Source organism: Notolepis coatsorum (assembly GCF_963971535.1).
Source record: "Notolepis coatsorum genome assembly, chromosome: 18".
NCBI classification, from domain to species: domain Eukaryota; kingdom Metazoa; phylum Chordata; class Actinopteri; order Aulopiformes; family Paralepididae; genus Notolepis; species Notolepis coatsorum.
The window spans coordinates 1,786,686-1,812,384 of NC_140182.1; the positions used below are offsets into that span (position 1 = coordinate 1,786,686).

At 47.7% G+C, this 25,699-nt stretch overlaps 2 protein-coding genes across 2 annotated transcripts in view; one reads left to right on the top strand and one right to left on the bottom strand.

Moving 5' to 3' along the window:
* Positions 1 to 25,699, top strand: part of cadps2 (Ca++-dependent secretion activator 2) — a gene marked incomplete at its 3' end in the record, with an annotated part of 521,480 nt that overhangs the window by 167,420 nt on the left and 328,361 nt on the right.
* Positions 3,555 to 9,000, bottom strand: LOC311244768 (alanine--tRNA ligase, cytoplasmic-like; the record flags this gene model as incomplete). Its single annotated transcript, XM_084334455.1, has 2 exons — positions 3,555 to 4,404; positions 7,430 to 9,000. 2 exons carry the CDS (start codon positions 8,998 to 9,000, stop codon positions 3,555 to 3,557), a joined length of 2,421 nt encoding a protein of 806 aa, XP_084190581.1.

Below are 25,699 nucleotides of genomic sequence, written 5' to 3' on the forward strand. Positions count from 1 at the left end.
GCAGAGTGTTACAGTTCTCTCTCGGTTCGGGAGCATGAGCTGTAGCGCAGCACGTGGTGGACTTCCTCGAGAGGGAGAGGGAGACACGCAGAGTGTTACAGTTCTCTCTCGGTTCGGGAGCATGAGCTGTAGCGCAGCACGGTGGTGGACTTCCTCGAGAGGGAGACACGCAGAGCGTTTACAGTTCTCTGCTTCTCTCGCTCTCGCTCGGCGGGCAGCTAGAGGGGGCGGGTGTTATTATGCAAATACGCTTACGCACCATATGACGTCCCATATAGGCTAATTTTCAGATGACTCACTTGAGGGAGGGACATTATTGTGAGGGGAGAATTGGAAGAATGCGCCAAATCGAGAATTAGAGACATAGATCCTATTACTATAAGTCCACATAGCTAGAAAATAACCCTAAACACTGGAAAAGGTCATTTATAAGATAGTTCCCCTTTAACATCTGGTGTCTTGCTGTCCTCAACTAGTCTCCTCTGTACTGTCTACACCAGGGCCCACATTTATCAATGGTGCGTACGCACAGATATGTGCGTAACCCGTGCGTACGATAATTTCTAAGCAAAGTGTGGGATTTATCACTTTGAACGTGTGCTTGACTTTGTGCGTATATATACGCACAGCTCTGACCATGCGTACCTGGCGCCCAGCGGTAGAATATGAAGACTGCAGACGGACAGCATTATGCTTTCATTAGTTTCATGCATTAGTTTCAACAATGACGTGTTCTGTATGACCCGTAATTCACTATAGTGCATTGTAAAATAGCGACATTAGTGTAATTATTGTCAAACCCTAAATAGCATTTGGAATAGGTATTTCCGAATGAATTCAGCCTGGTTCATAGCGTTTTTATAGGAATACTTCTCGCGGTGTGCGCTCAGATGTTTTCACAGATATAGGGCAGTCTATTTGCAGAGAGAGAACATAATAATATTAAGTAGAGTTCGCTACCCGAGACACATTCTCCTTGATTTGTACCGCAATTTGAGACCCACATTGGAACGTGGAGCAAAACGCAGTGTTGGATGTCGATGTCGTAATTTCCCCAACCCCCCCCCAACTACATACAATATCCATATATCAATAACAGGAGGCCAAGAGAGGATTTTACGCCAGGTTACCCAACATCATCGGAGCAATAGACTGTACGGTCTGTACCCATGTAGCTTTCAAAGCTCCATCAATAAACAAATCCAGTAATGTGAACGGGATTCCACTCGGTCAATGTACAGATAATCTGTGATGCGCATTTTGGCTGATAATGTCGTTGCCGGTGGCTGGGAGGAACACGACTCATTCAGGCCTAATTGTATTTAATTCAATTGTAATGTTATTGGTATCTATAATTAAAACATCACTTAAATGCAGATCAGGGTTATCCACACATAATGACTCTGACCAGAACCACGGGCTCACGAGCGCACAATAGGCATTGTAGAGCGCAGAGTTGGCCGGTCATTACAGCTTAATGTCGGGTCAGCTTGTCATTTATTTCTGTCAATGTGCTGGTTCTGTAGCAGGACTGGGTCAGTCAACATCCTTGGCTCCTGGCGCACCGAAGATAGTCTTCACGCTCCCTCCTCCTCAGCGGAGTTGTCTGTGAACTTGACAACTTCATTGGATATTCTCAAAAAATATCTATAATCATACGATTAAATATTGTTTAAAATAAAACGCTAAATACTATTATTCTGTGTGTCATGTTTCTAAATAAGATTGGTCACAACGAAATGCTTTCTAGCTTCAATGTGTTGGTTAGAATAGATGACCTCAGTTGAAACTTCACTGACAGCAAGATTGATCACGGAGGACTCGCTCTCAGTGACGTTTCAAGTCCGCTTAGTCCATTATTCTACATTCCATGGGGGTGTTTCATGACCATATATGGATAATCATGCACGACCATTGACGGTAAGAACAAATGGTATTTATCAACACAGAGTGTGCGTAGGACCTGTGCACACACGTTGATAAATCACGATTTATCTGTGCGTAGAGACATTCTAAATTCTGAGCTTAAGAACGAAAATAGAACACTTTCTAAGCATTGTTGATAAATGAGGCCCCAGGGGTTCTCAAACTTCTTTATACCCCACTTTTATTTAGGATTTTTTTCGGTGACCCCACACTTAACGCATCGCGTAATGTCAACGTGGAATTAAGGAATATCAAAATAAAAGCACATGTTGTTGAACTTGATCATGCATATTTATTAGAAAATGTAATTACAGCACTATGTTATCAATACACATTTATAAAACTAGTGCATATTTAGCCAAAATATGTTGCGACCCATAGTTTGAGAACCAGCCGGTCGACACCATCACTGGTGATCTGTTGTCCGTGTGCATCGTCTGAGATATTCTCGTTACATATTTATTTTTTTCCTATGTAAAAAATGTACATGGGGGGGGGGGACTAGAAGTAACTCAAATCCAAATGATTGATATCTGTAGATCCGCTAATCTATCCTTCTATAAAGCACCATCTCCTTCTCAATGCAATTAAGGTGTTTCTTTTTTTACATTATATAATTCAGAATAAAGAAGACGCTGATGAGAGAAGACCTGGACAGGCAGAGGGGATGAGGGTGTTTGGGTCAGACCTGGACAGAGGGGATGAGGGTGTTGGGTCAGACCTGGACAGAGGGGATGAGGGTGTTTGGGTTAGACCTGGACAGAGGGGATGAGGGTGTTGGGTTAGACCTGGACAGAGGGGATGAGGGTGTTTGGGTTAGACCTGGACAGAGGGGATGAGGGTGTTGGGTTAGACCTGGACAGAGGGGATGAGGGTGTTGGGGTTAGACCTGGACAGAGGGGATGAGGGTGTTGGGTTAGACCTGGACAGAGGGGATGAGGGTGTTTGGGTTAGACCTGGACAGAGGGGATGAGGGTGTTGGGGTTAGACCTGGACAGAGGGGATGAGGGTGTTTGGGTTAGACCTGGACAGAGGGGATGAGGGTGTTTGGGTTAGACCTGGACAGAGGGGATGAGGGTGTTTGGGTTAGACCTGGACAGAGGGGATGAGGGTGTTGGGTTAGACCTGGACAGAGGGGATGAGGGTGTTTGGGTTAGACCTGGACAGAGGGGATGAGGGTGTTTGGGTTAGACCTGGACAGAGGGGATGAGGGTGTTTGGGTTAGACCTGGACAGGCAGAGGGGATGAGGGTGTTTGGGTTAGACCTGGACAGAGGGGATGAGGGTGTTTGGGTTAGACCTGGACAGGCAGAGGGGATGAGGGTGTTTGGGTTAGACCTGGACAGGCAGACGGGATGAGGGTGTTGGGTCAGACCTGGACAGAGGGGATGAGGGTGTTTGGGTCAGACCTGGACAGGCAGAGGGGATGAGGGTGTTTGGGTTAGACCTGGACAGGGTTAATGCACTGGGATCCATGCTGTGTGTCTGTGGTGTTCTGTGTAGATCTCTCCCACTGTCTGGGTGGTTACAGCCAGGCCTCCTCTGTGTTGACGTCACGTGGTCTAGAATGAAGTACCCTCACATAAGTGCCTCCATGTGGCACCAGTATCACAGCTCCATCCTGACCAGTCACGAGTCCAGGCCCGCTCCACTCTGCCCGCTCCACTCTGCCCGCTCCACTCTGCCCGCTCCACTCTGCCCGCTCCACTCTGCCCGGTCCACTCTGCCCGCTCCACTCTGCCCGCTCAACTCTGCCCGGTCCACTCTGCCCGGTCCACTCTGCCCAGTCCACTCTGCCCGCTCCACTCTGCCCGGTCCACTCTGCCCGGTCCACTCTGCCCGCTCCACTCTGCCCGGTCCACTCTGCCCGCTCCACTCTGCCCGCTCCACTCTGCCCGGTCCACTCTGCCCGCTCCACTCTGCCCGGTCCACTCTGCCCGCTCCACTCTGCCCGCTCCACTCTGCCCGCTCCACTCTGCCCGCCCACTCTGCCCGCTCCACTCTGCCCAGTCCACTCTGCCCGCTCCACTCTGCCCGGTCCACTCTGCCCGGTCCACTCTGCCCGGTCCACTCTGCCTGCTCCACTCTGCCCGCTCCACTCTGCCCGCTCCACTCTGCCCGGTCCACTCTGCCCGCTACACTCTGCCCGCTCCACTCTGCCCGCTCCACTCTGCCCGCTCCACTCTGCCCGGTCCACTCTGCCCGCTCCACTCTGCCCGCCCACTCTGCCCGCTCCACTCTGCCCAGTCCACTCTGCCCGGTCCACTCTGCCCGCCCACTCTGCCCGGTCCACTCTGCCCGGTCCACTCTGCCTGCTCCACTCTGCCCGCTCCACTCTGCCCGCTCCACTCTGCCCGCTCCACTCTGCCCGGTCCACTCTGCCCGGTCCACTCTGCCCGGTCCACTCTGCCCGCTCCACTCTGCCCGCTCCACTCTGCCCGCTCCACTCGCTTGTAGTCTCCTGTTCAATATGTCTTGTCTGTAGTAGAGAGACGGTTGTTTTGCAGCACCCTGTGAGTTCTCTCTGCTTCAGTCAATGCTTTTCTTGACACATGTAACGCTCCCACCCGCCAGTGTTAATTTTGTCAACTAAAATTATGACGAAAGATGTTCGTTTTTTTTTTATTTATTTTTTATCATTCCATTTGGGCTGTGGGGGGTGCTTAATGTCTGAAGGAGTCGACTGCAGGCTTGTTGTCCTCTGTGGGGGGGGGGGGTGCTTAATGTCTGAAGGAGTCGACTGAAGGCTTGTTGTCCTCTGTGGGGGGGGGGGGGGTGCTTAATGTCTGAAGGAGTCGACTGAAGGCTTCTTGTCCTCTGTGGGGGGGGGGGGGTGCTTAATGTCTGAAGGAGTCGACTGAAGGCTTCTTGTCCTCTGTGGGGGGGGGGGGGTGCTTAATGTCTGAAGGAGTCGACTGAAGGCTTCTTGTCCTCTGTGCAAAAGCATGCAATTGGTCCACTGATGGATACATCTTGATATTTGTCTAGTCTGTGTGTTCATTAGATGGGTGAAATCCTCTTTCAGTGCCTCTGTGCCTGTTTTCTTAGGCAGTTGGCCTCTGGTATGCGCGCCATTAGCGCTAGCCACGCTTCTAGGCCTCTTTTCTTTTGGAAAGAATGATAAAAAAAATTTATTTTTTTTAATTTTTTATTCAACTAAGAGGTTGGCAGTCGACTACGGCTCCTTTCGACCGATTAGTCGACTAATCGACTAATAGGGGTCAGCCCTACTAAATAGTTAATTAAATATCGTTGATATAAATGTAATTTATAAAAACCAGGACGAAATTTCTCTTCATGCATGTTGATATTGTTGACTAAAACAAGACGAGACAAAATAATTATAACTTTTCTTAAATGCCATCGTCCCGGCAGAGCAGTGTGACGGCTGACGGGGAGCTCTGTGTTATTAGCATTAGCTGAAGAGCTAGTTTTAGCTTAACGTTACCTTGGCTAAAGTTGGGACTATTCATAATCCAGCTGCAGACCTGCAAGCAAAGTACAGCAAGTTGGCAAAGGAGTATTCCAAGGTAAATCACTTTTTCACCAGTAACGTTACATTGTTTGTCTTTCCATCTAGCTCGCGTTAACTAGTGGCTAACCTAGCTCACGCTAACGTGGCTAACTGATCGACCTCTCCCACACATGCACGCAATTAATGACATGTTGCGGACAGCCATACCGGTGACAATGTTTAGCTTTTAGTGCCAAATGATAAGAGTCTGAGGCGGAGTCTCAAAAGAGAATGTTGAATATTTATTTTGCATTAAAAATCACAACATAGACGTTACTACTAGCTAACTGGAACGGAGCAGCCTGGATAGGAAGTGCAACAACGTATAACGTCCGTGTGGAACCAATGTGCCAACAACCATTCTGTGGGTGAACTCATTGAGCATAGTTGTCAATTAATGATACTAATACTAATCAATCACCTGTTGTTGAATAAATACCATTACTTTCTAGTTATTACTAAAAAACAGTATATATAAAACAGTAGCTGTAAAAAAGAAAAGAAAAAAAAAGTTTTATAATTTAATTAAAAAAAAATCTGTCAAAACACTAACCGATCGGGGGAGCTCCCGTAGCTCACCGCATATCTCGGCGCTATTTCTGCGTCGGGGAAAACCGTGCTCGTCACGGATCTGGGGGACACAAGTTCGATTCCCGGACCCGCCGTCATTTCTCAGAATGTCTTCCCCTGCTCTACATCCCATTTCAACCTGTTTCTGTCGGTCATGCTTGACCAGAAAAGCGATAAACGCTAAAAAATAAAGTAAAAAAAAAAAAAAAACTAACCGATCAAAACATAACATGCTGTAGCCGTGTACAGAGCTCAAAACATAACATGCTGTAGCCGTGTACAGAGCTCAAAACATAACATGCTGTAGCCGTGTACAGAGCTCAAAACATAACATGCTGTAGCCGTATACAGAGCTCAAAACATAACATGCTGTAGCCGTGTACAGAGCTCAAGTCCAAAACAAAACATGCTGTAGCCGTGTACAGAGCTCAAGTCCAAAACAAAACATGATGTAGCCGTGTCGGATAATTTTTTTTTATTTCTCCATGTGGTAAATACACAGGTCACAACATGTTTACAGGAACGTTTTGGAGTTGTATTTTGAGTGTATTTGTAGTGAGTGGAGTGTTGGGAACTAGGCTACCCTGGCACACCTACTTCTAGTGAATGACGCTAAGCTAGGCTAACGGTGCGGGCATCCCGACGCCTAATGCATGCACAGAGACGACACATTTTTGTCAACAACTTTTTGTTTAACTCCAGGGTAGATGGCAAATAAGCGAATTTCCCAAAAAGTTTGCCTGTTCCTTTAAGCTGAATTCAACACTGACATCCATCCAAATGCTTTCTACTTGTGTCATTACACCTTTCGAATTTCGAATAAAAAAGAGGAAAAGTGGGTAAGTCGTGTTTTGGTCGAACAGTGAATTAAATACAGGGGAGAAGACAAGGGAACGTAAGACGTAAATTATTTAATTTAAAAAAAAATGTATGATCTTTTTCCAGTTTTTCTCCCCTCCCAATGTTAGTCGTTATGCCAATTCCCAATCCCCTTCCTGGTCGTTGTGCACTCTACCCCCTACCATCGGTCTTGGAGGGCGGAGACTATCACAATGCTTCCTCCGACACACATGTGTACCCAGCCCACCGCTTCTTTTCACCTGGCAGCGCGGATTCTCACTGCGAGAGTGTAACGTGTGGAAAGTCACACTACCTCTCCCAGATCCTTCCCTTGCTGTGCAGGCGCCCCGACCGAACTGTAGGAGTCGCTGTTTACAACGACCCGGACCCACCCTCGCCGGGTTTCCCACCCGCTGACACTGCCAATTGTGTCAGTATGGACGGTCGGCCAACCCGGAAGCACCACAGCTGGATTCGATCCCACTGGCTCTGTGGTGGTAGACAGACGCTTAGTCCGCTGTGCTTCAATGACTCATTCAGAGCCTTGGCAGAGGCCCCGGTCTCCATCTCCATAACTAACAGTGGTTGGTTGGGACTGCCGTCAATCATCTCCTTGGTCTTCTTCAAAACTCTCTTCTGGACATCGGCCTTGCTGGCACGGTCCAGATCATCCATCGTCTTCTTCAGACGTAGAGCATCAGCCTTCTGGGCCTTCTGGGCCTCTCCTCCCGTCACAGCAGGCAGTGTGTGTTGCGACCGGTGGCCTGTGCCGACATGTCCTTGCCGCCCTTTCCCCTGAGACTTCAACTGAGCAGCTTTCTTCACCTCCTCAAAGGCCTCCAGGTCTACTCCCATCCCTCTCTCCTCAGCAATCGGAGCAGTCAGGTCCAGAGGGAAACCGTAGGTGTCGTACAGCAACCATGCTGTGTCACCAGGGATGGTCTTGCCATCTCCCAGGCTCTGTATCTTCCGGTCGAGGATGCGGCGCCCCTTGCTGAGTGTTTTAAGGAACTGAATCTCCTCCTTGTTTATAATGCCCTTCACCATGTCTGGATACTTCTTCAACTCTGGGAACACATCACCCAGTGACTCCACCACCACGTCAACCAGAGACGCAAAGAATCCTTTCTGAGCTCCCAGCTTCTCAGAGTAATGCACTGCACGACGGAGAATCCTCCTCAGTACATAACCTCTTCCCGTGTTGTCTGGTCTGCATCCATCTGATAGGGCGATGGTGATGGTCCGTGCATGGTCTGCCACAACGCGGTAGGCCATGTCAATACCATCTTTATCTTCAGCACCAACCTTACCGGTGTAGGGTGTGGCACCTGTACCCTTCTGAATGGCGGCGAAGTACGGCATGAAGAGGTCAGTGTCGTAGTTTGACATCTTGTTCTGAATGATGGACACCAGACGCTCCAAACCCATGCCTGCATCTATACTATATCTATCCTTAGGGAGGGGATTCAACTCGCTCTCCGACTCCCTGTTGAACTGAATGAAGACAAGGTTCCAGATCTCCAGGACGTTGGGGTCGTCCGTGTTGACCAGCTGAGAAGCATCTCTGTCTCCGAGGCAGTCGTAGTGCAGCTCGCTGCAGGGACCACATGGTCCGGTGTCCCCCATCTCCCAGAAGTTATCCTCCATGCTGCCTGGCAGGATGCGACACTCGTCCATCCCCAGTTTCATCCAGATCTCTTTGCACTCCAGGTCAGGTTCCAGGTCAGGTTCCAGTCCGGCGGCCGGGCGACCACCAAAGTAGGTGACGTACAGACGCTCGATGGGAATCCCAAACTCCTTGGTCAGCAAGTCCAAGGCCATCTTACAGGCCTCATACTTAAAGTAGTCTCCAAAGGACCAGTTCCCCAGCATCTCAAAGAAGGTGTGGTGGTAAACGTCTTTCCCCACGTCGTCCAGGTCGTTGTGTTTCCCTCCGGCACGGATACACTTCTGGGTGTTGGCAGCACGACGCGGGTGGGCCATGGTCTTCAGGAAGATCGGCTTGAACTGGTTCATGCCAGCATTGGCGAACAGCAGCGTGGGGTCGTCCAGTGGGACGGTGGAAGAGGAGTGGACAATTTGGTGCCCATGGCGACGGAAGAAGTCGATGAACTTGTCACGGATCTGAGATGCCGTCAGCGAAGAGTCCATTCTGAATGGGCTGCAGAATACAGTACGTTAGTGGAAAGCTAGAATGACTGCCGGTGGCAGTTGCTTAAATAAGAATGTTAGAGGTTCTAGAAGGTTCTACTATGACATCATCACCAACGTTCCAGCATGCCTACTATGACATCATCATGTTCGGGCGGACTAATGTTCTAGAATGGTCTCCCATGACATCATCACAAATGTTCCAGAATGTTCGGGCGGCACTAATGTTCTAGAATGTTCCTAACAATAGTTCCGTGGGTGAATTATGTACCGTTACAATCACTACAATGCTGTATTTGTTTTAAACGAGACAATTTAGAAATGGGCAATGGGGAAAGACATTGCGATTTCAAGCGAGGTGGACCGGCCGGAAACAACAATGACGTCACCACTACACCTCCCTATAGTCTCGTCTCGCATGTTAAGAAAAACATTTGCCTACATAGGCTTAAGAGGTTAAGGAAGAAAACATAACAATGATTTAAATAATTAATTTAAATTAATAAAGAGAAACCAGGATAATGCAGGTCGACTTGAATGTGACATGTATAGAGTGTTTGCACTGACGTCACGATTGACGTCAGTGCCCCGGTGCGCGGCCATCTTGGCGTGATACTTTGATGTAAACAACAGGTGATTGAATGAGTGAATGAATGAATTGCGCAATGCATTTTATATTTAAGATATGTCTAAACCCAAAAAGAGTAAGCTGGAAGCTGCTCGAACATATAGAGAAGGACTATATCCCAGCCGAAATCCCTTATAATGCTTATATTCAAGACGCTATAAAATGAGAACGTATTGCTGAAAAAAATATTTCTTTAAGCCATTTTGAAGGGACGGTTTATGGTCTCGATTGACAATGAGAATGGACAGATAGCAATACTATAAAGTATAGATTTAGCTCTACAAACAGCCTCACAAACTATGCAAGTCTGTTATGAAATGCTGGCCGTCTAGAGTGATATTAGACGCATCCAAGTGGCTGGGAAAGTGTTCAAGTAAACAAAACCCAACATCCAACCAGTGATGAATTAGCATCATTGTTCAATGCTCTTAGCACAACTGGCTCTAAGTCTGCTATTTTGTCGCTGATTGAGCCTTATTCAAATGATTTTGTTCCCATGCCGATGGGTGAAAACTTTCCTCTGGTGTTAACGGAATTACGAAACGAGCACGCAGTTCACATGGACTATACTGACGTATTGTCCATTTGTAATGGTGTTGACATTTCTGTATCCGAAGAGCGAGCACATGCAGTTGAGGCAGCTACAAGGGATCAAGCTTCCTCCAAACTGTGGTTTCGATTTCGTGCTGGTCGGATTACAGCATCAAAAATGAAAACTGCATGTTGCACTGATCAAGTCAAGTCAAGTCAAGAGTTTTAATTGTCACGGCATACAAGTATACAATGAAATGCGGGTGGTCTTGCCCGCGACGATGTGCAATACAGTGGTACAACATATAATATAATCCAATAAAAAAACAGTGGTACAACATATAATAGAATCCAATAAAAAAAAAACATTGTGCAATAAACAGGTAACAGGTAACATGGTGTGACATCTCGGTATCTGTACATAGTATTTACAGAGCATATAGGACATGCTAGGTAGCTTTAGTAGTGCAATACACTGTTCCTGTTATTCTAATTTAAAGTGGCCTTTCCTCTTGGCCATAAGTGTGCGTGTGTGCGGCATGAGTGTGTGCCCGCTCGTGTTAAAGTGGCTGCTAGTGTGTGAGCGTGCACAGCGTGCGTGTCGTGTGTGTGCTTGTGTGTGCTTGTGTGTGGATAGTTCAGTGTTCTGTGTCTCTCAATGTTCATTGTTCATGGCTCTGATGGCCTGGGGGAAGAAGCTGAGCCTAAGCCTCTCCGTCCTAGTAGCTGGGGTTCGCAGGCGTCTGCCTGACCTCAGCAGCTGGAACAGGCTGTTATTGGGGTGGTGAGGGTCTTTCATTATTCTGCATGTTGCACTGATCCAAGCCAACCAGCCCAGAGCTTGATAAAAAGTGTATGCTATCCCGAATCATACAAATTTACCTCAAAATCCACTACCTGGGGATGATGTACTCATGAGACATTTGCACGTGACATGTTTACAGATGGACATAAGAAATCTCATGAAAATGTGAAAGTGCACAACACCGGGTTTTTTTATAAATCCAAGTGTGCCATTCTTGGGTGCTTCCCCGGATGGCCTTGTTTCTTGTGATTGTTGTGGTGTCTGTGTAATTGAAATTAAATGTCCATTCTGTGTAAAACGTGACAAGTTAGATAGTGTTAATCTATTTTACTTAGAGAAGGATGTAGCCCCTTCCGTGACTGCGATGTGCAAGCGAGGGGCTGGCTTTTTAATATGCAGTCACTCTCAGCTAAATAGCTCGCAGGCTCGTTTGGACCACCAAGCACTGCTTAGGCCTTAGGAGCTCTGGGTGGGTCAAAAATATATCGGATATGAATTTCAAAGGTACCCAGCGTACAATTAGGGTTTCACACAGCGACGCGCTGGGGTCTGAAAGCTCGGAGTTGCTAATAAACAGTTTAAATCATAGTTATAAAACGAGTGGTACTCACAGAGCGAGCCGTGTATTACTGCCGTTGCTGTCACAGCGCGTGTGTGAGTGTATGTGTGCATAATGTATGAATTTGCACACATACATACCAATATCATATTCCTGGCATGTCTCTTCATTATGTTCTCTGTGGCGACCAGAATAGGGGAATAACGACATGTCACGTGACGGGATTATGGTAATAACAGGAAATAAATAATGATCTAATAGATTAGTGCCTGTAAAAGAACAGTAATCGGATACTTTTGAAAAAAAAAGTGATTCGTTTGATTGCTCAAGAATGTGTTTGATGGGAAAAGCCATTTAGATTTAGTTGAGATTATAATCACTGATTAATAATGGATGTAGATGATTGTGGTAGTATTATTCAATGTATAGTGACATCTGTATGTACATATAGGCTGTACATTGGAATAAGTTGTTCAGACGCATATATCCTTTGGAGACGAGTAATCTTTAGTTTAAGTAAATTAAATGTTACCAAGAATACTCCATGGCATACATTGCTAATTAGTTTTAAGCATGGAGTGAGTGAGTAATAGCTAAGGACTTGCCGTTTAAAGTGAACGTTCATTGGATTCTGAGCCAAGATATTCCAAGAGACACGACTGAACTCGAGGCCTATAAAGAGGAGGGGTACCAGATTACATACAACATATACCGCTCTTAGCCCTTTCACTACCAGGTTAACCTTCTGTAGTATGGTTGTGAACGGGTTAACCCTCTGTATTGTCGCAGTGAAAGGGTTAACCATTTGATAGTGGTAGCCTTTTACTGTTTTTATTTTATTCTTTATTTTTTCTGCACATGTTTAAGTTGACTGTCGATTTGTCTCGTTGTTTTATGAGCCAGAGGCCCAGGAGGTACAGAGCGGCCGTCTGGTGACTTAACCCCTCACTGCTCCCGATGAGCAGGTGGGCACCTGGCATGGTGATCCCAGCTCGACACACTTAACCCCTCACTGCTCCCGATGAGCAGGTGGGCACCTGGCATGGTGATCCCAGCTCGACACACTTAACCCCTCACTGCACCCGGCATGGTGATCCCAGCACGACGCACTTAACCCCTCACTGCTCCCGATGAGCAGGTCGGCACCTGGCATGGTGATCCCAGCACGACGCACTTAACCCCTCACTGCTCCCGATGAGCAGGTGGGCACCTGGCATGGTCGCCTCCGCCGTCGGTGTCGGAATGTGTGAGTGACTGGGGGAGTGAGTGAGGCACAAATTGTAAAGCGCTTTGGATAAAACCGTTATATATAAATGCAGTCCATTTTAGGGCTGAACGATTAATTGATTTTAAATCGAAATCGCGGTTTGGAATGATGCAATTAGCAAATTGCACACAAAAAAACGCCCTTTTTTTTTTACCAGGAAGTCCCATTGAGATACAAGATGGGTTTGGGAGAGGGAGGTAAGGGGTTTTAGATTGTGTGTTGTGAAGTTTAGACTTCAGAGAGGGAGAGTAAAGTACAGAAAAAAACTGCTATCGATTCCCAGGTAAAAAGAAACATGTTCAGGCTCGGTGTCCCGAACAGACCCCACACGTAGGCCAGATGCAAGCCGCATTTTACAATAAACCTCTGTGGGGCTGCTTAAAAAAAATCGCAAATTTAATCGCAATCGCAATATCTGTCAGAAAAATCGCAATTCGATTATTTCCCAAAATCGTGCAGCCCTAGTCCATTTATACAAATATAAATGTAACCTTCCCCAACCCTGTTTGTGTCTGGCCTCAGCTATAGGCGCATAGCGTACGGAATGAGGTCATCCATCCAAAGTTTCTCTATCGACATGTTGATTCCTTTGAGAGAGAGAGAGAGAGAGAGAGAGAGAGAGAGAGAGAGAGAGCTGTGTACAGATGTCTTGACAAATCTCTCAGCGGGATCCTTTCATCTCTGTGTCTCTGAAGCCGTGCTGCTGCCTGTTGCAGAACACTGGTTTAATCAGACCTTGATACTGGAGACTAGAGAGCAAGGGGCTGCTAAACCATTAGAAGCATCCCCTCTCTCTCTCTCTCTCTCTCTCTCTCTCTCTCTCTCTCTCTCTCTCTCTCTCCCTGTCTCTGTCTCTGTCTCTGTCTCTGTCTCTGTCTCTGTCTCTCTCTCTCTCTCTCTCTCTCTCTCTCTCAATTCAAATCAAATGGGCTTTATTGCAATTTGTGGGAAGTATATGTCTCTGATGTCTTGGTATAGTGGGCAGGTTGTTAAGAAGTGGAGCTCGGTTTCCACCTCATCTTGTGTGCAGTGGGTGCACAGTCTGTCTTCTCTTGGGAGCCAGGTCTGCCTATGGCGGCCTTTCTCGATGGCTAGGCTGTGCTCGCTGAGTCTGTACCTAGTCAAGGATCTCCTTAGTTTTGGGTCAGTCACAGTGCTCAGGTATTCTGCCACTGTGTACTCTCTGTTTAGGGCCAAATAGCATTTCAATTTGCTCTGGTTTTGGGTTGTTTCTTTCCAATGTGTCAGATAGTTTTCTTTTTGTTTTCTTATAATTTGATTTAGTCCAGTGTGGTTTCTGTCTGGTGGCTCTGCTTGTGTTTGTGAGCAGAGTCCCAGAACCATCTGGCTGAGTGGGCATCTCTCGAGGGTCTCTCTGTGGGTGAGGGCTTTGTTGTGGAGTGTGTCTGGGCCGCTTTCTTTTAGGTGATTGTGGAATTTGAATGCTCTTTTGAATTTTGATGATTAGTGGGTATCTTCCTAGTTCTGCTCTGCATGCATTATTTTGGGTGCGGATTTGCAAAATTCTGCATGCAGAGTCTCAATTGGGTGTTTGTCCCATTTGGTGAAGTCTTGGTTTGCAAGTGGGCCCCAGACTTCACAACCATATAGGGAAATCGGTTCTATGACGGAGTCTAATATTTTGAGCCAGATTTTGATTGGAATGTCTAACTTGATGTTCCTTTTTATGGCATAAAAAGCCCTTCTTGCTTTGTCTCTCAGGTCGTTTACAGCTTGATTGAAGTTCCCTGTAGCACTGATGTTTAGGCCGAGGTATGTGTCGTTTTTTGTGTGTTCTAGGGAAATTGTGTCTAGGAGGAATTTGTGTTTTTGTTGTTGTAGGCTGGGCCTTTTTTGGAATATCATAATTTTAGGAGAATTTGTGCAGAAGGTCAAGGTGCTGTTGTAGCCCTTTTTTGTTGGAGACAGCAGCACCAGGTCATCTGCAAAAGGTAGGCATTTGACTTCTGTGTCTGCTAGGGGGATGCCAGGTGCTGCAGTTTGTTCCAGTGTTTTTGCCAGTTCATTTATGTATAATGTTGAAGAGGGTTGGACTCAAACTGCACCCCTGTCTAACCTCTCTCTCTCTCTCGCTCTCTCTCCCCCTCTCTATCTCTCTCTATCTCTCTCTCCCCCTCCCTCTCTCTATCTCTCGCTCTCGCTCTCCCTCTCCCTCTCCCTCTCTCTCTCTCTCTCTCTCTCTCTCTCTCTCTCCCTCTCCCTCTCCCTCTCCCTCTCCCTCTCTCTCTCTCTCTCTCTCTCTCTCTCTCTCTCTCTCTCTCTTCCCCTCGCTCTCTCTCTCGCTCTCTCTCTCTCTCTCTCTATCCTGCTCTCTCGCTCTCTATCTCGCTATCTCTCTCTCTCCCCCTCTCTCTCTCTCTCTCTCTCCCCCTCTCCCTCTCTCGCTCTCTCTCCCCCCCCCCTCTCTCTCTCTCTCTCCCCCTCTTCCTCTCTCGCTCTCTCTCCCCCTCCTCTCTCTCTCTCTCTCTCTCTCTCTCTCTCCCCCTCTCCCTCTCTCGCTCTCTCTCCCCCTCCTCTCTCTCTCTCTCATCTTTCTTTGGTGGCATTGTGGTTTAGTGTTAGAGCGGCCGTCTGGTAATCTGATGGTTCCCGGTTCAATTCCAGCTCCTCCTGGAAGCGTGTCGATGTGTCCTTGGGCAAGACACTTACTGCCAGGTTGGCACCTTGCATGGTGTCAGGGCTTTGGATAAAAGCTGCTATGTGAATGTAGATGTAATGCTAACCATGTAATTATAGCAACAGCTTGATCACAGCAGGAGATTTAAAGGGCTTTACACTAACCTGTTGTACTCCTAAATGAAGAAATCTAGGAGCACACAAAGACATGTGAGTTTATTAACCTCTTAACTGGCACCCAGAAAAGTGGCCATTTTTACACTTGAACTTGAGGACTGCATACTTTTTTTGCAATCTAAACTCTAAATTTGCAATATCCAAAAGTATATATCCAAAGAAATTGATACGATCTGGAAAACAGCCTGAAGTCTGTTTCATGAAATTTCATAAAAATCTGTTCAGAAATGAGTGATTACGAGCGATTTTGGTAAAAAAAATAAAAGCTCTGCAGGTTTCAGTTCTCTCATTGACTCCAATTTGGCGACTATTATTATTATTATTATTATTATTATTATACTATTATTATTATTATTATTATTATTATTATTATTATTATTATTATTATTATTATTATTATTATACTATTATTATTATTATTATTATTATTATTTTCACCCGACAGTATGACCGGAGAGATTTAAATATGTCCGATTTTTTTCAGTTAAAAGAAACGGTAATGACAGGATTACGGAAACCCTGCTTAGATTCCTTACCTGACATCAGATGGTATCCAAATGGTATATTCCAATTCCTGATCACCATTCGAAAAAATCGTTAAGTATATTGATCCAACGTGTGTACAGTATAACCCATGCTCGCCGCGGCTCAGAGGCTCCAGAATGAACTCTGGTAACCCCGGCTGCATCAGTGGACTGGAATATTTTTTTCCCCCCATCCATTTTCATTGAGTCCATTCCAAAAGGGTGATTTACCATCTGGGAGACGATAGGGGGCGCTTTTTTCACATCTGATCGCCGGCGGCCCCTGAATCTCCAACGGTAGGCTCGCGTGATGCAATATGATTTCAGATCGCTAATAAAAAAAATTAAAAAAAATCAGAGAAAAGCCGTGACGTGGCTTTCAACGTCACAATCGTAAACCCGAGATTATCCGTGAGTGGCGCTCAAAGTGTTAAATGTCTTGATGAATTGAAAATGGGGGACCCTGATGTAAACAAGACGAAAGTATTTTTCTGGTCTTCATCCCTTTGGCAATTGTTTGTATTGAGCCGTACTGTATTGTACCCATTCTGCAATCTGTTAATAAAGTTTTCAATCAATCAATCAATCAAACATGTTTTTTCATCTGCAACAGTACTGAGGCGTGACGTTCCCCCAGACTGACGCTGCCGCTCGTGTGTCTCACCTCAGCTGTCGGCTGCCAGTGAAGTGTTCTCTCTGCTCCAGTGTTCAGCGTCTGTGTCTCACCTCTTAGTGAAGTGTGTTCTCTCTGCTCCAGTGTTCAGCGTCTGTGTCTCACCTCTTAGTGAAGTGTGTTCTCTCTGCTCCAGTGTTCAGCGTCTGTGTCTCACCTCTTAGTGAAGTGTGTTCTCTCTGCTCCAGTGTTCAGCGTCTGTGTCTCACCTCTTAGTGAAGTGTTTTCTCTGCTCCAGTGTTCAGCGTCTGTGTCTCACCTCTTAGTGAAGTGTGTTCTCTCTGCTCCAGTGTTCAGCGTCTGTGTCTCACCTCTTAGTGAAGTGTGTTCTCTCTGCTCCAGTGTTCAGCCTCTGTGTCTCACCTCTTAGTGAAGTGTGTTCTCTCTGCTCCAGTGTTCAGCGTCTGTGTCTCACCTCTTAGTGAAGTGTGTTCTCTCTGCTCCAGTGTTCAGCGTCTGTGTCTCACCTCTTAGTGAAGTGTGTTCTCTCTGCTCCAGTGTTCAGCGTCTGTGTCTCACCTCTTAGTGAAGTGTGTTCTCTCTGCTCCAGTGTTCAGCGTCTGTGTCTCACCTCTTAGTGAAGTGTGTTCTCTCTGCTCCAGTGTTCAGCGTCTGTGTCTCACCTCTTAGTGAAGTGTTCTCTCTGCTCCAGTGTTCAGCGTCTGTGTCTCACCTCTTAGTGAAGTGTGTTCTCTCTGCTCCAGTGTTCAGCGTCTGTGTCTCACCTCTTAGTGAAGTGTGTTTTCTCTGCTCCAGTGTTCAGCGTCTGTGTCTCACCTCTTAGTGAAGTGTTCTCTCTGCTCCAGTGTTCAGCGTCTGTGTCTCACCTCTTAGTGAAGTGTGTTCTCTCTGCTCCAGTGTTCAGCGTCTGTGTCTCACCTCTTAGTGAAGTGTTCTCTCTGCTCCAGTGTTCAGCGTCTGTGTCTCACCTCTTAGTGAAGTGTGTTCTCTCTGCTCCAGTGTTCAGCGTCTGTGTCTCACCTCTTAGTGAAGTGTTCTCTCTGCTCCAGTGTTCAGCGTCTGTGTCTCACCTCTTAGTGAAGTGTGTTCTCTCTGCTCCAGTGTTCAGCGTCTGTGTCTCACCTCTTAGTGAAGTGTTCTCTCTCTGCTCCAGTGTTCAGCGTCTGTGTCTCACCTCTTAGTGAAGTGTTTTCTCTGCTCCAGTGTTCAGCGTCTGTGTCTCACCTCTTAGTGAAGTGTTTTCTCTGCTCCAGTGTTCAGCGTCTGTGTCTCACCTCTTAGTGAAGTGTGTTCTCTCTGCTCCAGTGTTCAGCGTCTGTGTCTCACCTCTTAGTGAAGTGTGTTCTCTCTGCTCCAGTGTTCAGCGTCTGTGTCTCACCTCTTAGTGAAGTGTTCTCTCTGCTCCAGTGTTCAGCGTCTGTGTCTCACCTCTTAGTGAAGTGTTCTCTCTGCTCCAGTGTTCAGCGTCTGTGTCTCACCTCTTAGTGAAGTGTGTTCTCTCTGCTCCAGTGTTCAGCGTCTGTGTCTCACCTCTTAGTGAAGTGTTCTCTCTGCTCCAGTGTTCAGCGTCTGTGTCTCACCTCTTAGTGAAGTGTGTTCTCTCTGCTCCAGTGTTCAGCGTCTGTGTCTCACCTCTTAGTGAAGTGTGTTCTCTCTGCTCCAGTGTTCAGCGTCTGTGTCTCACCTCTTAGTGAAGTGTGTTCTCTCTGCTCCAGTGTTCAGCGTCTGTGTCTCACCTCTTAGTGAAGTGTGTTCTCTCTGCTCCAGTGTTCAGCGTCTGTGTCTCACCTCTTAGTGAAGTGTGTTCTCTCTGCTCCAGTGTTCAGCCTCTGTGTCTCACCTCTTAGTGAAGTGTGTTCTCTCTGCTCAGTGTTCAGCGTCTGTGTCTCACCTCTTAGTGAAGTGTGTTCTCTCTGCTCCAGTGTTCAGCGTCTGTGTCTCACCTCTTAGTGAAGTGTGTTCTCTCTGCTCCAGTGTTCAGCGTCTGTGTCTCACCTCTTAGTGAAGTGTGTTCTCTCTGCTCCAGTGTTCAGCGTCTGTGTCTCACCTCTTAGTGAAGTGTGTTCTCTCTGCTCCAGTGTTCAGCGTCTGTGTCTCACCTCTTAGTGAAGTGTGTTTTCTCTGCTCCAGTGTTCAGCGTCTGTGTCTCACCTCTCAGTGAAGTGTGTTCTCTCTGCTCCAGTGTTCAGCGTCTGTGTCTCACCTCTTAGTGAAGTGTGTTCTCTCTGCTCCAGTGTTCAGCGTCTGTGTCTCACCTCTTAGTGAAGTGTGTTCTCTCTGCTCCAGTGTTCAGCGTCTGTGTCTCACCTCTTAGTGAAGTGTGTTCTCTCTGCTCCAGTGTTCAGCGTCTGTGTCTCACCTCTTAGTGAAGTGTTCTCTCTCTGCTCCAGTGTTCAGCGTCTGTGTCTCACCTCTTAGTGAAGTGTGTTCTCTCTGCTCAGTGTTCAGCGTCTGTGTCTCACCTCTTAGTGAAGTGTTCTCTCTGCTCCAGTGTTCAGCGTCTGTGTCTCACCTCTTAGTGAAGTGTGTTCTCTCTGCTCCAGTGTTCAGCGTCTGTGTCTCACCTCTTAGTGAAGTGTGTTCTCTCTGCTCCAGTGTTCAGCGTCTGTGTCTCACCTCTTAGTGAAGTGTGTTCTCTCTGCTCCAGTGTTCAGCGTCTGTGTCTCACCTCTCAGTGAAGTGTGTTCTCTCTGCTCCAGTGTTCAGCGTCTGTGTCTCACCTCTTAGTGAAGTGTGTTCTCTCTGCTCCAGTGTTCAGCGTCTGTGTCTCACCTCTTAGTGAAGTGTGTTCTCTCTGCTCAGTGTTCAGCGTCTGTGTCTCACCTCTTAGTGAAGTGTGTTCTCTCTGCTCCAGTGTTCAGCGTCTGTGTCTCACCTCTTAGTGAAGTGTGTTCTCTCTGCTCAGTGTTCAGCGTCTGTGTCTCACCTCTTAGTGAAGTGTGTTCTCTCTGCTCCAGTGTTCAGCGTCTGTGTCTCACCTCTTAGTGAAGTGTGTTCTCTCTGCTCCAGTGTTCAGCGTCTGTGTCTCACCTCTTAGTGAAGTGTGTTCTCTCTGCTCCAGTGTTCAGCGTCTGTGTCTCACCTCTTAGTGAAGTGTTCTCTCTGCTCCAGTGTTCAGCGTCTGTGTCTCACCTCTTAGTGAAGTGTTCTCTCTGCTCCAGTGTTCAGCGTCTGTGTCTCACCTCTTAGTGAAGTGTTCTCTCTGCTCCAGTGTTCAGCGTCTGTGTCTCACCTCTTAGTGAAGTGTTCTCTCTGCTCCAGTGTTCAGCGTCTGTGTCTCACCTCTTAGTGAAGTGTGTTCTCTCTGCTCCAGTGTTCAGCGTCTGTGTCTCACCTCTTAGTGAAGTGTGTTCTCTCTGCTCCAGTGTTCAGCGTCTGTGTCTCACCTCTTAGTGAAGTGTGTTCTCTCTGCTCAGTGTTCAGCGTCTGTGTCTCACCTCTTAGTGAAGTGTGTTCTCTCTGCTCCAGTGTTCAGCGTCTGTGTCTCACCTCTTAGTGAAGTGTGTTCTCTCTGCTCCAGTGTTCAGCGTCTGTGTCTCACCTCTTAGTGAAGTGTGTTCTCTCTGCTCCAGTGTTCAGCGTCTGTGTCTCACCTCTTAGTGAAGTGTTCTCTCTGCTCCAGTGTTCAGCGTCTGTGTCTCACCTCTTAGTGAAGTGTGTTCTCTCTGCTCCAGTGTTCAGCGTCTGTGTCTCACCTCTTAGTGAAGTGTGTTCTCTGCTCCAGTGTTCAGCGTCTGTGTCTCACCTCTTAGTGAAGTGTGTTCTCTCTGCTCAGTGTTCAGCGTCTGTGTCTCACCTCTTAGTGAAGTGTTTCTCTCTGCTCCAGTGTTCAGCGTCTGTGTCTCACCTCTTAGTGAAGTGTGTTCTCTCTGCTCCAGTGTTCAGCGTCTGTGTCTCACCTCTTAGTGAAGTGTTCTCTCTGCTCCAGTGTTCAGCGTCTGTGTCTCACCTCTTAGTGAAGTGTGTTCTCTGCTCCAGTGTTCAGCGTCTGTGTCTCACCTCTTAGTGAAGTGTTCTCTCTGCTCCAGTGTTCAGCGTCTGTGTCTCACCTCTTAGTGAAGTGTTCTCTCTGCTCCAGTGTTCAGCGTCTGTGTCTCACCTCTTAGTGAAGTGTGTTCTCTCTGCTCCAGTGTTCAGCGTCTGTGTCTCACCTCTTAGTGAAGTGTTCTCTCTGCTCCAGTGTTCAGCGTCTGTGTCTCACCTCTTAGTGAAGTGTGTTCTCTCTGCTCCAGTGTTCAGCGTCTGTGTCTCACCTCTTAGTGAAGTGTGTTCTCTCTGCTCCAGTGTTCAGCGTCTGTGTCTCACCTCTCAGTGAAGTGTTCTCTCTCTGCTCCAGTGTTCAGCGTCTGTGTCTCACCTCTTAGTGAAGTGTGTTCTCTCTGCTCCAGTGTTCAGCGTCTGTGTCTCACCTCTTAGTGAAGTGTTCTCTCTGCTCAGTGTTCAGCGTCTGTGTCTCACCTCTTAGTGAAGTGTGTTCTCTCTGCTGCAGTGTTCAGCGTCTGTGTCTCACCTCTTAGTGAAGTGTGTTCTCTCTGCTCCAGTGTTCAGCGTCTGTGTCTCACCTCTTAGTGAAGTGTGTTCTCTCTGCTCAGTGTTCAGCGTCTGTGTCTCACCTCTTAGTGAAGTGTGTTCTCTCTGCTCCAGTGTTCAGCGTCTGTGTCTCACCTCTTAGTGAAGTGTGTTCTCTCTGCTCCAGTGTTCAGCGTCTGTGTCTCACCTCTTAGTGAAGTGTTCTCTCTCTGCTCCAGTGTTCAGCGTCTGTGTCTCACCTCTTAGTGAAGTGTTCTCTCTGCTCCAGTGTTCAGCGTCTGTGTCTCACCTCTTAGTGAAGTGTGTTCTCTCTGCTCCAGTGTTCAGCGTCTGTGTCTCACCTCTTAGTGAAGTGTGTTCTCTCTGCTCCAGTGTTCAGCGTCTGTGTCTCACCTCTTAGTGAAGTGTGTTCTCTCTGCTCAGTGTTCAGCGTCTGTGTCTCACCTCTTAGTGAAGTGTGTTCTCTCTGCTCAGTGTTCAGCGTCTGTGTCTCACCTCTTAGTGAAGTGTGTTCTCTCTGCTCCAGTGTTCAGCGTCTGTGTCTCACCTCTTAGTGAAGTGTTCTCTCTCTGCTCCAGTGTTCAGCGTCTGTGTCTCACCTCTTAGTGAAGTGTTCTCTCTGCTCCAGTGTTCAGCGTCTGTGTCTCACCTCTTAGTGAAGTGTTCTCTCTGCTCCAGTGTTCAGCGTCTGTGTCTCACCTCTTAGTGAAGTGTGTTCTCTCTGCTCAGTGTTCAGCGTCTGTGTCTCACCTCTTAGTGAAGTGTGTTCTCTCTGCTCAGTGTTCAGCGTCTGTGTCTCACCTCTTAGGTTGAAGTGTGTTCTCTCTGCTCCAGTGTTCAGCGTCTGTGTCTCACCTCTTAGTGAAGTGTGTTCTCTCTGCTCCAGTGTTCAGCGTCTGTGTCTCACCTCTTAGTGAAGTGTTCTCTCTGCTCCAGTGTTCAGCGTCTGTGTCTCACCTCTTAGTGAAGTGTGTTCTCTCTGCTCCAGTGTTCAGCGTCTGTGTCTCACCTCTTAGTGAAGTGTTCTCTCTGCTCCAGTGTTCAGCGTCTGTGTCTCACCTCTTAGTGAAGTGTGTTCTCTCTGCTCCAGTGTTCAGCGTCTGTGTCTCACCTCTTAGTGAAGTGTGTTCTCTCTGCTCCAGTGTTCAGCGTCTGTGTCTCACCTCTTAGTGAAGTGTTCTCTCTGCTCAGTGTTCAGCGTCTGTGTCTCACCTCTTAGTGAAGTGTGTTCTCTCTGCTCCAGTGTTCAGCGTCTGTGTCTCACCTCTTAGTGAAGTGTTCTCTCTGCTCCAGTGTTCAGCGTCTGTGTCTCACCTCTTAGTGAAGTGTGTTCTCTCTGCTCCAGTGTTCAGCGTCTGTGTCTCACCTCTTAGTGAAGTGTGTTCTCTCTGCTCCAGTGTTCAGCGTCTGTGTCTCACCTCTTAGTGAAGTGTGTTCTCTCTGCTCCAGTGTTCAGCGTCTGTGTCTCACCTCTTAGTGAAGTGTGTTCTCTCTGCTCCAGTGTTCAGCGTCTGTGTCTCACCTCTTAGTGAAGTGTGTTCTCTCTGCTCCAGTGTTCAGCGTCTGTGTCTCACCTCTTAGTGAAGTGTGTTCTCTCTGCTCAGTGTTCAGCGTCTGTGTCTCACCTCTTAGTGAAGTGTGTTCTCTCTGCTCCAGTGTTCAGCGTCTGTGTCTCACCTCTTAGTGAAGTGTGTTCTCTCTGCTCCAGTGTTCAGCGTCTGTGTCTCACCTCTTAGTGAAGTGTGTTCTCTCTGCTCAGTGTTCAGCGTCTGTGTCTCACCTCTTAGTGAAGTGTGTTCTCTCTGCTCCAGTGTTCAGCGTCTGTGTCTCACCTCTTAGTGAAGTGTTCTCTCTCTGCTCCAGTGTTCAGCGTCTGTGTCTCACCTCTTAGTGAAGTGTTTCTCTGCTCCAGTGTTCAGCGTCTGTGTCTCACCTCTTAGTGAAGTGTGTTTCTCTGCTCCAGTGTTCAGCGTCTGTGTCTCACCTCTTAGTGAAGTGTGTTCTCTCTGCTCCAGTGTTCAGCGTCTGTGTCTCACCTCTTAGTGAAGTGTGTTCTCTCTGCTCCAGTGTTCAGCGTCTGTGTCTCACCTCTTAGTGAAGTGTTTCTCTCTGCTCCAGTGTTCAGCGTCTGTGTCTCACCTCTTAGTGAAGTGTTCTCTCTGCTCCAGTGTTCAGCGTCTGTGTCTCACCTCTTAGTGAAGTGTGTTCTCTCTGCTCCAGTGTTCAGCGTCTGTGTCTCACCTCTTAGTGAAGTGTTCTCTCTGCTCCAGTGTTCAGCGTCTGTGTCTCACCTCTTAGTGAAGTGTGTTCTCTCTGCTCCAGTGTTCAGCGTCTGTGTCTCACCTCTTAGTGAAGTGTGTTCTCTCTGCTCCAGTGTTCAGCGTCTGTGTCTCACCTCTTAGTGAAGTGTGTTCTCTCTGCTCCAGTGTTCAGCGTCTGTGTCTCACCTCTTAGTGAAGTGTGTTCTCTCTGCTCCAGTGTTCAGCGTCTGTGTCTCACCTCTTAGTGAAGTGTGTTCTCTCTGCTCCAGTGTTCAGCGTCTGTGTCTCACCTCTTAGTGAAGTGTGTTCTCTCTGCTCCAGTGTTCAGCGTCTGTGTCTCACCTCTTAGTGAAGTGTGTTCTCTCTGCTCCAGTGTTCAGCGTCTGTGTCTCACCTCTTAGTGAAGTGTGTTCTCTCTGCTCCAGTGTTCAGCGTCTGTGTCTCACCTCTTAGTGAAGTGTGTTCTCTCTGCTCAGTGTTCAGCGTCTGTGTCTCACCTCTTAGTGAAGTGTGTTCTCTCTGCTCCAGTGTTCAGCGTCTGTGTCTCACCTCTTAGTGAAGTGTGTTCTCTCTGCTCCAGTGTTCAGCGTCTGTGTCTCACCTCTTAGTGAAGTGTGTTCTCTCTGCTCAGTGTTCAGCGTCTGTGTCTCACCTCTTAGTGAAGTGTGTTCTCTCTGCTCCAGTGTTCAGCGTCTGTGTCTCACCTCTTAGTGAAGTGTTTTCTCTCTGCTCCAGTGTTCAGCGTCTGTGTCTCACCTCTTAGTGAAGTGTGTTCTCTCTGCTCCAGTGTTCAGCGTCTGTGTCTCACCTCTTAGTGAAGTGTGTTCTCTCTGCTCCAGTGTTCAGCGTCTGTGTCTCACCTCTTAGTGAAGTGTGTTCTCTCTGCTCCAGTGTTCAGCGTCTGTGTCTCACCTCTTAGTGAAGTGTGTTCTCTCTGCTCCAGTGTTCAGCGTCTGTGTCTCACCTCTTAGTGAAGTGTTCTCTCTCTCTGCTCCAGTGTTCAGCGTCTGTGTCTCACCTCTTAGTGAAGTGTTTCTCTCTGCTCCAGTGTTCAGCGTCTGTGTCTCACCTCTTAGTGAAGTGTTTCTCTGCTCCAGTGTTCAGCGTCTGTGTCTCACCTCTTAGTGAAGTGTGTTCTCTCTGCTCCAGTGTTCAGCGTCTGTGTCTCACCTCTTAGTGAAGTGTGTTCTCTCTGCTCCAGTGTTCAGCGTCTGTGTCTCACCTCTTAGTGAAGTGTTCTCTCTGCTCCAGTGTTCAGCGTCTGTGTCTCACCTCTTAGTGAAGTGTGTTCTCTCTGCTCCAGTGTTCAGCGTCTGTGTCTCACCTCTTAGTGAAGTGTGTTCTCTCTGCTCCAGTGTTCAGCGTCTGTGTCTCACCTCTTAGTGAAGTGTGTTCTCTCTGCTCCAGTGTTCAGCGTCTGTGTCTCACCTCTTAGTGAAGTGTGTTCTCTCTGCTCCAGTGTTCAGCGTCTGTGTCTCACCTCTTAGTGAAGTGTGTTCTCTCTCTGCTCCAGTGTTCAGCGTCTGTGTCTCACCTCTTAGTGAAGTGTGTTCTCTCTGCTCCAGTGTTCAGCGTCTGTGTCTCACCTCTTAGTGAAGTGTGTTCTCTCTGCTCCAGTGTTCAGCGTCTGTGTCTCACCTCTTAGTGAAGTGTGTTCTCTCTGCTCCAGTGTTCAGCGTCTGTGTCTCACCTCTTAGTGAAGTGTGTTCTCTCTGCTCCAGTGTTCAGCGTCTGTGTCTCACCTCTTAGTGAAGTGTGTTCTCTCTGCTCCAGTGTTCAGCGTCTGTGTCTCACCTCTTAGTGAAGTGTGTTCTCTCTGCTCCAGTGTTCAGCGTCTGTGTCTCACCTCTTAGTGAAGTGTTCTCTCTGCTCCAGTGTTCAGCGTCTGTGTCTCACCTCTTAGTGAAGTGTGTTCTCTCTGCTCCAGTGTTCAGCGTCTGTGTCTCACCTCTTAGTGAAGTGTGTTCTCTCTGCTCAGTGTTCAGCGTCTGTGTCTCACCTCTTAGTGAAGTGTGTTCTCTGCTCCAGTGTTCAGCGTCTGTGTCTCACCTCTTAGTGAAGTGTTCTCTCTGCTCCAGTGTTCAGCGTCTGTGTCTCACCTCTTAGTGAAGTGTGTTCTCTCTGCTCCAGTGTTCAGCGTCTGTGT